We start from the raw sequence: 12,256 nt of genomic DNA on the forward strand, positions 1-12,256 counted from the left end.
ATTGGGGTCAAGAGTCTCAATTCAAATCGACTGGTTTTGGGTTAGGTTCAATCGGGCTAGTAGGTTAGATCAGCTTATGACTCATGCTTTTTCTTTAATTCTTATTTATACTTTTTAATTGCATTTTCATCTCATCTACGCGTATCTTCTACTTTTCAATAAAATACTTCTCTTATCCACTTTTATTGATTTATTTACCAATTGCCTATGAAGAAATTTTGGTTTGACATTGGGAGTCTTTACTAAAGTAGATATTGCAAAAAGACTCAAAATCTCAAAGTGAATGTTTGAGATCCAAATATATGTTTATAAGATTCAAGTCTCAAAATAAGTGTTTTTAATTTAAAAATAGGTATTTTATCGAGTGATTCTTTCATATTAATTTTTTTATGTGTTTTGTTTGAAATTATGATTTATTTATTTATTTATTTATTATTGGTGTTATTTTTTGATTAAGTGCTATATTTTTGAGAAATTCAATTAAGTGCTATATTTGAGGAAGCTTTAGTTTAGTTTTTGGATTGTTAATTTTTTTTAATCAGTGCACTTTAATCTTTATAAAATAATTGATTAAAATGGTAGTCAGAGAAATACGAAAAGAATGTTGTGGGCTTTTTATTTATTTATTTATTTATTTTTTATTTCTAGACACATAATCTCTGTTTGATTTTCATAAATTTTCAAATGAAATGGTCTCACGATGAAATCATTTTTATTGGAATAACCGAATGTACATTTATGGTATTAATGTAATTACTTATAACCTTAAATTCATCAATTATAATTTTAAAGTGATTACTTTTTATAGTTTTAGACTGATTACTTATAACCTTAAAATGATTATTTACAACCTTAAAGTAATCAATTAGAGAAATGCCTTAATCATATGAGCTTGTCTCATGATAAGACGGTCTCATACAAGACTTGCTGTTAATTTCTTTTATTTTTTATTTTAGTTTGTATTGAACTGATCTTATGATAACAGTCTCAGAAAGGCGATTTTTCACAAAGACGATCTTTTATGAAATTGCTATTTATATCCATCAAATTCTTTTTTTCTGAGATGTTAATGACCCGAACCAATTTAAATCCTACATCTTAACCCGAAGCAGTTCAAATTCGAAAATTTGGAATGCATAAGACAATTTATCAAAAAATGAACAAAATAGTATAAGTTTCAACTTTATTTCAAAAGTAAGCGTGAAATTCCCAAACCTGAGGTTACTGCGAACAGGTCAAAAAAGACAAAAATAGTTGTTCGCAGTTACTAACTGCTAACAACTATTTCACCTGTTTTGACATGTTCGCAGTTCATGCTCCACAAAAACAGGTCAAATAGATTTTCGCAGTTAGTAAATGCGAACAACTATTTTGTCTTTTTTGACTTACTGCGAACAGCTCCAAACCTCAAATTTGAGAATTTCACGCTTACTTTTAAAATAAAGTTAAAACTTATACTATTTTGTTCATTTTTTTTTGATAAATTGTCTTACATATTTCAAATTTTCTTCAAATTCTTCATCTTAACCCGAACCATTTTGAAAACGGCCAAGCCCAGTTCTAACCCTACAGTATTCGAATTACGTTCAACCCGGAATAAGGCGGAAAAACTGATATTGATAATTTGATACGCGCGAAAAGGAGGGAGGAGAGAGAGTGAGAGAGAGCGACGAATACGAACAGGCAGAAAACTTCAGCAAATTTCAATTACTTCACTCATTCATACAAATGGGGATTAAGGTTTGATTTGTAGTTGTTTTTCAATAATCTAATCCGTTTTTTGTACCTTAATTTTCTCATTGTTGTGTATTTTTTTTTTTGAAATTAGGGTTTAACGAAGCTACTTGCGGATAATGCACCTAAGTGTATGAAAGAGCAGAAATTCGAGAGTTATTTTAACAGGAAAATCGCTATTGATGCTAGCATGAGCATTTATCAATTCCTTGTTTGTTTCTTTTTCCCCTTCATTTCAATTAAAGTTTTTGTTTTTCTACTGTAAACTAAATAATCGTTGGGATTTGTTGAATTGGTTGTGATTGTGGTTTTAGATTGTTGTTGGGAGAACCGGGACCGAGATGCTTACAAATGAATCTGGGGAAGTTACTAGGTATTACTACCCTCTAATGCTACATTTTTTTGTCCTTTAATAATTTCATTTTTGTGAGTATTTGTTGCTGTTACGTGTAGAACGTATGCGGGAAACTAAATAATGTGAGAAATTCGCAAATTAGATATGTGCAAGATAGTTTATTAGAAGGAAATACACACTACATAGAATACTATCCAATATATCAATTTTGGGACTATCAAATCCCTTGCAGGGTGGTTAAGGAAATAAAAAATTCTCACTATATATAACCTCACAAGGGAGATAAAAAATAACGAATAAAAGAAAATAAGGGAGAATCTGTGTATAATGTAAAATGTTGGAGTGAAGGTTATATAGGTATAATGTATAATGCGGGTGTGTAGGTTTTGTAATATGGAGTAGGATTTATATGAGTGATGGTGAGTAAGTGCAAGTGAATGCTTTATGTTCTATACTCCTATTTATGGAAGACAATGGCGGTGAATGATGTTCGTTGCCAACCTTGAGAACTCTACATAATTTTCTAGCAAATTTGGATGATCATGCTACTTGTTAAGCTACATTATACCTGATGGTGCCTACTATGATTGTGATAAGTTGCATTCCAGACTTGAATGTTTGAGAATTAATTGTGTTGATGATGCTACAACACATGGATTTAACAAAATCTTTTGTATGGATTTTTGGTTGCACTTTCTGGTTTTTGTACAGGATGAAGATGGAGTATTTAATGGGACATTTGTGTAATCAATTATAATACAAAGATGTTGAAGATGGATACGAGTTGATACTAATGATAGATTTTGTGATGATTGTTAGTATATTAGGGACTGTGTATTTGTGTGTTACATTTTTTCTTCATAAATATTGTTTAACCAAAGTTTTTGATTTAGTGATTTGAGTTTTTTTTGTCTAGTCACTTGCAGGGCATGTTTTCACGAACTATTAGGCTGCTGGAAGCGGGAATAAAGCCTGTGTAGGTTTTTGCTCCAAAAACTATGAACTATGTAGTTTTTTTATATTTTTTTTATCTGTTTTTATGCTTAATTCTTGTACAAAAAACATCTTTATGGACCACTTAATTACTTTTCAAGTGAATGTTTTGAACTAAAACAGCTGATAGTTACGACTGTTTGATACAATTACTTTATTTTGATCTGTGTCAAATGTTTTTCATCCAGCTATGTTTTTGATGGGCTGCCACCGGATTTGAAGAAACAAGAACTTGCCAAACGGTATCATATCTCGTAAATTGTCATCTAGAGTAATGTGGAATAAGTGAATTATTTAATTTACTATATCTTTACCTGATAGCTATGCCAAACGAGCTGATGCTACTGACGATTTGACAGATGCTATTGAGGTGTGTTGATTCAAATACGTTTCAAGTTAATTGAAACAACTTTTTGTTCTAAAATATTCATGCAAATTGCTTTACTTAAATCTTTTGAAATAATTTATGCAGAAAGGTGATAAAGAAAGTATTGAGAAGTACAGTAAACGAACGGTGAAGGTGTGTTTTCATCTAGTTTAACATTATACTATATTTTGTTGGAATGTAGATTGAAACTTTTTGTAGGAGCTATACGATTGCATGGCCTTTGATTTACTCTAGAAGGACGATGTGTTCTTCTTTTGTTGTTTTATAAGTGGTGAGATGTTTGGGGTATAATTGAAATAAGCTCAGTTTTGTTTAAATAACATTGTTTCAAAACCTTTCATGACTTTGAAAAAGATAAGACAGTTCTACCCACTGTCCAACAAATTGTTTCACTTCTGTACATGGCTATTTTTGTCTTTGCTGTTTCCTTTCTTCCTTCCACTCTTTCAAGCTGCTCAGTGTATTTATTTTCTCTTAGAAACTCTATGCGATACATTTTTAGTTGTAGTGATTGCGTAATTTTGAGTATATATGTGCTCCTTAATAATTGTATCATTAAAGACCATGGATCTTGTGCAAAACAACTCATCATCATCATACGCAGTGTATTGCGTTCATAAAAACTAAGATTAAGGAGGGATAAAAGATGACAAACCACACCCATAAATGAGGATGCGGCCAAAAAAATCTCTCGGCTCGAGAAAAACTTGCAAAAGAAAGCAGAGAAAGACAAGACAAGACCAGACAAAAAAACATGACAAGACAATGCAAGATAAATATTAAGGCTAATAAATGACCAAAAATATTACAACAATTATAAAAGTCAAAACAATAAACCAGACGTATGTGACATATGTGTAGGCGTAAGTGACTATCCAAGGTCCAGGTTTACAAATACAATGTCTCTAACTAGTGTTGTTTCGAATCAAGTCTTCAGAGAGTTGCAACTCGCTCATGTCTATCCTAAATTGCTCCTTCCACGTTTTCTTAGGCTTATTTTGACTTCTCTTTTCATCTATTATGATGTTTTTCACCCTTTTCACTGCCGCGTCATTGGGCTTCCTTACTCATAGCCCCTCTCTCAAAACCTGATTTCTAATTTTATCCATTTTTGTGTGTCTAAACATTGCTTAATCTTAACATTCATATCTCTGCTATATTCATCTTTTACTCATGTGTCTTTGTGAACACTTTGTCCTATACAACAAGGCGGGTGGTATCATTAATTTGCTTATCCTTGTTTAAAATATCAATATATAGATAAGAGTCCTTATCAAATATAAGATTTCTGAATAAGAATCTCTTGAGGAATATAAGGCAATTGCTCAGTTGTACAATTTACACGATGTTCCTTCAAATTAGAAAGGATCTATTACTGATTGTCTTAAATCGATCCTACATGGAATCCCCAATCCCACCTTTGTCTATGAGGAATTCATCTACAACATAGCAAAAAACTTCAGATGTTGCGATTGAGGTAATGTTCGCGATGTCGCAGATGTGACACCTTGCAGTGTAACAGCTCGTTTGCGATCATCACAACGTGAATAGTTAAATAGAAATTTTAGAACCTAACATCTTTAAAAAGATAATAATGACTAATATGTTAGAATAACAACCTATAATGCTTACGTAACGAGGAGTTGCGATTCAGTTGACTCAATCCATTAGAAAACAGTCGGTATGTAAAGTAATGGCCTCATTTATATTTTGTGATCTATATTGAATTAGAATCCTGATTGTCCGAGCAATCCTCTTTCTGCTAACCTTATTATAAGCTTTGCCATTTATATTTTGCAGGTGACGAAACAACACAATGATGACTGCAAAAAACTTTTAGGCTTGATGGGAGTTCCTGTGGTTGAGGTGGGTCTCTATTCTCAGGCATTTCCTTTTATAATGGTTTTTTTAGATTATATATTATATTTTTTTGTAAACATCTTGTTGTTTGTCTGGTGCTGCAGGCTCCGTGTGAAGCAGAGGCACAATGTGCTGCCCTTTGTAAATCTGGAAAAGTATGCTATATGACCATATTATGAAATTTGTTAATCCTTCTCTCAAGTGGTTTAATAGAATGAGGATATGCAATATGGACTATAGCTTAGATGCATTAAATTTGCTATGATATAATAAGTCATTGTGTCCTTAGAAATGCGTCTCCAAGTAGGAACTATCAAAGTATGATACTTGTTCTTTTGGCCCATAAAGGTTTACGCTGTTGCTTCTGAAGATATGGATTCTCTTACTTTCGGGGCTCCCAAATTTCTCCGTCATTTGATGGATCCAAGCTCGAAGAAAATTCCAGTCATGGAGTTTCAAATGGCACAGGTGGGAGATCATTAAAATGTTTGTGTTTGTGTATATGGTTGGCTTTTTTATTCATGCAATAGCTCTTTTCAGGTCTTGGAGGAGCTAAATCTTACAATGGATCAATTCATTGACTTGTGCATTCTCTCTGGCTGTGATTACTGTGAGAGCATAAAAGGTAATATGAGATGCTTTAAAAATAAATGTTATGGTGAATGACTTAATGCTATCTTTTTATGTGTGGGACTACAGGTTTTGCATGTGCCCTTGTAATTATAGTGAAGTTGTAAAACAATTGTTTTTGTTGAAAGCTAATCTTGCAATCTTAGTGGGACCATTTGTTTGCTATTCTGTTTTAGATGAATTTTAAAGGTTGTATGTTCTCTATAGTCTAAACTAACATCTTAATATTGTCAAAACCTGCTTACAAAAAAGGCATGCACCTTTTTGAATTTTTTTTGTAGAATTCCTTCTAAAGATTCACTGGAGGGGTTCATTTGTGGGATTTTTATATCATGAATTTATCGACACTTTCATTTAAAGATCCACTGGATGAGCTTGAAATTATATTGAGTATTCTAGGTTAGGCATTGATGGTGCTGTATTTTTTTGCAATTCTTTCTATAATTAACAAAATGGCACCACAATACATCCTTTTTCATTTGTATATTTACTTAAGCTTATGATTGGTCAAGAATCTTGGAGAATCTTGTTGCTGAGATATGCTGCAGGTTTGGGGGACTTGATAAAATTTTACTTGTTGATGTTTAGTATTTATTTTGTGGTTGTGTAATGATGAGACACATTCCCACTTGTCTTCACTTTATGGAACCAACTCCTTGGAGTAGTCGGATATGGTGGCAGAGGGATTGGCAGGATCTTCTGTATGCGATTTTAAAACCTTTTTTTAGGACAAACCAGTCTAACTAGTGTTACTTTGGTCTTGTGTAGTATGGAATTGGAATTTTAAATGGATTGACTATTCTCAATACATGTAGTTTTTCAAAGATTGTTCTTGCAATGAAATTGGTGCGATTTTCTTTACCTAAAATACTCAATGTGGATTTTAGCACTGGGATCAAGGTTTGGAGTTCAGATTCAAAACTGTTGAGGGACTATTCGATTTTAAATTCTGTTTCTGTAAATGAGTTAGACCATTTGAATAATTTTCCTAATGTGCACACGTTTTGTACTGCTAAACCAATAAGATGTCTTGCGTGTTGCTTTCATTGCTTCATTAAAAAGGATAATGTTGTGGAAATTTCCGTAGTTGAAGGAGCATAACATGACTTTTCCTGGTAGATTTTATTAAGTTTTTGATACTTTTTCTTTTTTAGAAGTCTGTCTCCCTGCCTAATATTTAGTTAAATGAAATGTATCCCCCAGGTATTGGTGGACTGACTGCATTGAAGCTCATTCGTCAACATGGATCCATAGAGAACATACTTGAGAACTTAAATAAAGAGAGGTATTAGTTATCTTTGATTCTAGAACTTCGAATATCTTATTTACTGTTAGTAGCATAGTTTTAACAGAAACCTGTTTGTCTAATGTGTTATTTCTGCAATCTCTCTGTTCTTTTGATGGTTTTTACCCTTTAAGTTGTCTGTTATTTGTTCTGATGTCTTCAATTCTGTCCCAATGAAAATCAAATTTTGGGAAAAAGGATCAGTGGTTATCTTTAAAATTAAAGTGCATACACAGCAAGTCTGTAATGAAGTATGAGTTTCTAGAAAGGGTACCTTTCTCTGTTCTTGCTTGGGTTTGTAGATATTAGTTGCTTCCGAATGCAATATCTGCTGGAAGGTGGTTGATTTATTCTATGAATTCGATTGAGATTCTCTTTGGTCATAGTCATACTTTTCACGCATTTTTTGAAAGTTGTATCTGTCCACCGATAAGATTGTGTGAGCTCATGTGATAAATATCTGCTGTTAAATATGGTTGTATGTGGGCTGACAACTTATATATTTAGATGTTAATTCTTGGGCGGCCATAACCTTTGACTTTTGCGCTGTATGCAGGTATCAGATACCTGACAATTGGCCGTATCAGGATGCCCGACTCTTATTCAAAGAACCTCTAGTGCTGTCTAGTAATGAGGAACCTGAACTCAAGTGGGGCCCTCCTGATGAAGAGGTTAAATTTTGCTTTTGAATTTGTTGTACTTTAATAAAGACTTTGGTTGCTCTTATAATATCATCATTTTTTTAGGGTTTGGTGAACTTTCTAGTGAAGGAGAATGGCTTTAATATTGATAGAGTAACGAAGGTAACCATTGCCTTCAAGAGTTCTTCAAAATTTGCTGGTTCATTTCTATTTTGTTCAAACTTCAAATAGCCAGTATTAGATATATTTCTCAAATATTTCTTCTTTTCCTTTGTTTAAGGCGATAGAAAAGATTAAGGCAGCTAAGAGCAAGTCATCACAAGGACGGTATGTTATTTTGTTTTAGCTCAAGTTTGTTTAAATGAAACCTCTCACTTCCTTACTGATCTATTACAGGTTGGAGTCATTCTTCAAACCTGTTGCCACTGATTCCGCTCCCATCAAAAGGAAGGTAATGTTGACATTAATTAAGTATCTGATATTGACTTTATTTTGAATTCTTATGGTCTTTTTTCTACAACTTTGTGACTGAAATTATAGTTGTCAACTTCCTTCCATTTGACCTTGCTGTAATTCTCACTGAGCATATGTAGAATGTATTACACTTTTAGACTTTTTACACTTCACAATTATCCTTCCTTGTTAAATTATCTTTGATACATCAAATGTCTTTTTGAGACGAGTAATGCTGTTTTATAAGCCTACAGTCTGCTGATTTGAGGTGTTTTATTCCTCTAGTTCTTCTCTATTAAGATTATTATATATAGTTGTGCATGCTTCTCATCAGCCAAACTTTAAAGGTTACAAATACATATAGGTATACCTGACTAAAATTGATGGAAGGACAAAGGGGACTGGGATTTTTAGCTTCATCTCTTCCAAGTCTATGCAAGGAAGGGTTATAATTGTGTGTGGTGGCTGACAGGGAACTAAATGCATGCTTGGCTCTTTCAAAAAAGGAAAAAGTTCCAGCTTCTATTCTTCACAAGCTTTCCGTCAGTGTCAGAATGGAATACATGCTGCCTTTAGGCTGCAGCCTGTGGTATTGGGCTCCAAACACTTGGGATCATCATTTCCCGTCCTCTTCTTGGGCACATGATTGCTGACTCTTCTGGTGAACATTTAGAACGACAATTGTGTTTACCTCTTGATAATAGATCCTTGGAAACTTTACTGCAATGAGTATATAGGATTTGCTGTTCAGTATTAACATGAACACTCTTAATAGTATTAGACTACAAATATCTGAATGTATGGATAGCAAAGAGTTGTTTCTCTATAATCTAAAGTGGGAAGGGTGGGTTTCATTGTTTATGAAGCCGAGTCAGTGGTCCATTTGATTTCAGTAATTACTAGCCTACTAGACAGTCCATTTTAAAAAGTTGTTCAGGTATGCGTATTCTTTACAACAACCACCACCTTTCATTACCTCAATGCCACAATACTGGCTGCCAACCTTACCCTTAGTATAGAGAGGCTGTTTTACTTTGACCCTCCACTGCAAACCCCTATATGATGCTTCACATGCATAAGAAATGCACTTAGTTTAAGGAGCCATTTTACCTAAGAAACTTATATTCCAAATCCAAAGAAATACGAGTCTTTGCTTCCATCAAAAGTGGACGAAATTTGTGTATTCATTATAGGATAACATGATTGTTGTTTTTGTTATGTTTTGATCACATTGGTTATTGGCATGTATGAATATGTAGAGGTGTTTGACCTAATAGACCATATTAAGCTCCTTTGGAGCTTGTAGCAATCTTAGCAAACCTTTGTTGCGGGAAGCTGTCTGTTCCCTTGATTCTGGTGTTTAACTTAAATGTCCATGTTTTATTTTGATTTTGGTCCATTGAAGGCTGGACTTACGTATTTTGGGTTTGGGCTTAAGAAGGAATCATAATATCTTAAGGCTTGGAATGTAGCTTGAACTACAAAAGTTGCACATGATTAAGCATATCTGACAAGTCGTGTCTCCATGGAAGTTTGGGATCTGGTGTTTGTTAGTGCATATCTGAAACAGCAGCTATGGAGTCCTGTGGCTGTGTATACAGGATTGTATTTGAAGGAGGGTCTTCTTTAGTTTAGCTCTATTAGGCTTGATTGAAGGACGTTTGGACGAAGTTGTTCTAATAACTGGTTTTCTGATTATCAAGGCTACCCAGCCAGAGGGTTCAAAAACTTTTGATTGGGTAGAACTTGCAAAAACAATTTTTGATACTTGTGTGGTGTATAGTATTAGCAAAATCGAACTGTGGTGGGAACCTGTGGTTGATTTTGTTCTTTGATTGAGATGGTACTAGCATAATGACATTATGTCTGAAGATCATTCTTTTTGTGATTGGGGCCTGAAGGAACACCTGCAATATTTAGCAAAGTAGATTGTGGCTGAGGACTTGGAGTTGGTATTGGTAATGTATTGCTATTGAGATGGTTTTCTTACATTTTATAGTCTAGTGGGTATTAGGTAGTGATCTCACTAATGGGTATAACTTTTAGTGGAGCGTGCTATCAAAGACACAGAACATAGGGCACAGTTGGATGCGTAGATGAAGTGCTGTTTTGAGTTCTGAAATCGGTAATATATGATTTAATACTTTTGAACTCTGCTAAGTAAGAACAATCCAAAGATTTTCCTTGATGAATTTGATCTTTTGCTTTTATTTTCTATTAAAATATCTATATACTGCTCAAGTAAAGGGAGGTAGTTCTCGTGGGAGATGATATTTCTTGCTTCCTCAATGTGTGCCATTGAGTCAAATAAAATTGTTTCGTTTGCGTAAACATTTTTATTGCTAATATTAAGACATTAAATTATGGCAATGCTGTGTTTTTATTGCTGAACTGAGCTAACTATGATTTATTTCTTTTCACAACAGGAAAAGGTGGATGCCCCAAAGGGTACATCAAATAAAAAGCAGAAGAGTGGTGGAAGGAAGAAGTAGTGTTCTGCATAGAGGTCCAAAGTGCATTACTACTGTAATAATGTTGATTGTGTGAGTACAAATTCTTTTGCTAAATTTATATTTTGCCCAGACCCTAGTTTTGAAGCAGACATTTCCCTGTTGAGTGTTGAGTACTAAACTTAATCAACATCTTGATTGATATACAGAAAATAATCTTGTTTAAATATTGTCTAGAAATACTAGAATCTACTCATGACTAGAGCTAATTTGTGATGGTTCTATAGGTAAATTTTCTGCAACTGTTTTTTCATTTCACCCCCACAAAAAGCAAAACAAAACATAAATTGTTGGTGTTTTTCATATATAATAGTTTCTATTGACACTCATGTGTTCTACAAGTCACTATGTTTCGCTAGCTTTGTTCTTTCTGTGCCTACCTGAATATCTTTTCATACGGATTGCTTGAAATATTGTGCTATTGATCAGAAAATGAATCAGGTGACCGAAAATTAAAGTTGTTAGGTTCAATGAAAACGATTAACATCTTCATTGTATCCATCATGTACTATCTTGTATAAGTAGTATTTGTATTGGTCTGTATGGGCAACTTTTCGGCTTGAATGACGATTTGATGAGAAATGTGTCAGTTGACCGTTGAACGGCTTTAAAATTATAACGAAAATGGCATTTTCACTTGCAGGCTGGATGGGTTCCATTTGATATGATGATACCCGCATTTTCTTTGTGTTGTAAACCTCTGAGCTAAGGAGCATTGTTATTTTATTGTGCACAAATGTAAATTTTGTTGGCTTTAGGTAATGCAGTAGATTTCTTTCTCTTCACTCTATGTTTTCGGGTCAGATTAACAAGTTGCATATTTGTCTACTATTGTACCTAATTGGTCGATCACTGTCATTATTCTCGTTTTTTAACTCTTCTACCATGAACGAGGATTCTTTCTTGCATGCGTTTGCCAAGCAAGTTTTCAGATGATTAAGCTCATGTTTTTGTAATTACTGCTGCTTAATAATGATCTCATTTCTAATTTAGTGTCTGATTTCGTTCATACGTACGTACATCCCCTTTTATTATCTTTTTCGACCAAACACCCTAAGCTGTTCAAAACACACCCTTCTTCCAGAGGAAGCACGCAGAGGATCTTAATCGTCTTGGCGTAGGCAGGGTGATTTTTTCCCTCCAAAACGTTACAATGATTTTCCACCTACGTTTATTGCTGTTAAAAAAGCATGCTCAATTGCTCATAGAGGTAGAAATGGTAAGATAGGGGATCAGAAACAATTTCTAATTAATCTACGCCACACATAAATTTACCAATTTCAATAAGTTATTTACCAAACGAAAATATAGATAAAGATAAATAACACATTACTACATTAATGAGCACTAAGTTGGATTTCCCATCCAATATAACGATGTATATACAAGTGTTTGGTCAAGTTCCTT

At 33.7% G+C, this 12,256-nt stretch overlaps 1 protein-coding gene across 3 annotated transcripts; it reads left to right on the forward strand.

Moving 5' to 3' along the window:
* The first annotated feature begins 1,542 nt into the window (after window positions 1-1,542).
* On the forward strand, window positions 1,543-11,735 carry LOC130823138 (flap endonuclease 1). Of its 3 annotated transcripts, XR_009046578.1 has the most exons (19): window positions 1,543-1,740; window positions 1,829-1,945; window positions 2,049-2,107; window positions 3,006-3,065; window positions 3,271-3,324; window positions 3,404-3,452; window positions 3,555-3,602; window positions 5,271-5,336; window positions 5,435-5,485; window positions 5,679-5,798; window positions 5,871-5,955; window positions 7,164-7,245; window positions 7,802-7,916; window positions 7,992-8,048; window positions 8,167-8,213; window positions 8,283-8,337; window positions 8,812-9,000; window positions 10,766-10,882; window positions 11,493-11,735. XR_009046578.1 is itself a non-coding variant. In XM_057687761.1 (17 exons), exons 1-17 carry the CDS (start codon window positions 1,729-1,731, stop codon window positions 10,829-10,831), a joined length of 1,143 nt encoding a protein of 380 aa, XP_057543744.1. In that variant the 5' UTR covers window positions 1,543-1,728; the 3' UTR covers window positions 10,832-11,175. The 3 variants fall into 3 exon arrangements, 1 of the variants encoding a protein (XP_057543744.1); XR_009046579.1 differs by lacking the exon at window positions 8,812-9,000; XM_057687761.1 differs by lacking the exons at window positions 8,812-9,000; window positions 11,493-11,735 and having other exon boundaries at window positions 10,766-11,175.
* The last annotated feature ends 521 nt before the right edge of the window (window positions 11,736-12,256 follow it).

The sequence above is a fragment of the Amaranthus tricolor genome, chromosome 9 (assembly GCF_026212465.1).
Source record: "Amaranthus tricolor cultivar Red isolate AtriRed21 chromosome 9, ASM2621246v1, whole genome shotgun sequence".
NCBI lineage: Eukaryota > Viridiplantae > Streptophyta > Magnoliopsida > Caryophyllales > Amaranthaceae > Amaranthus > Amaranthus tricolor.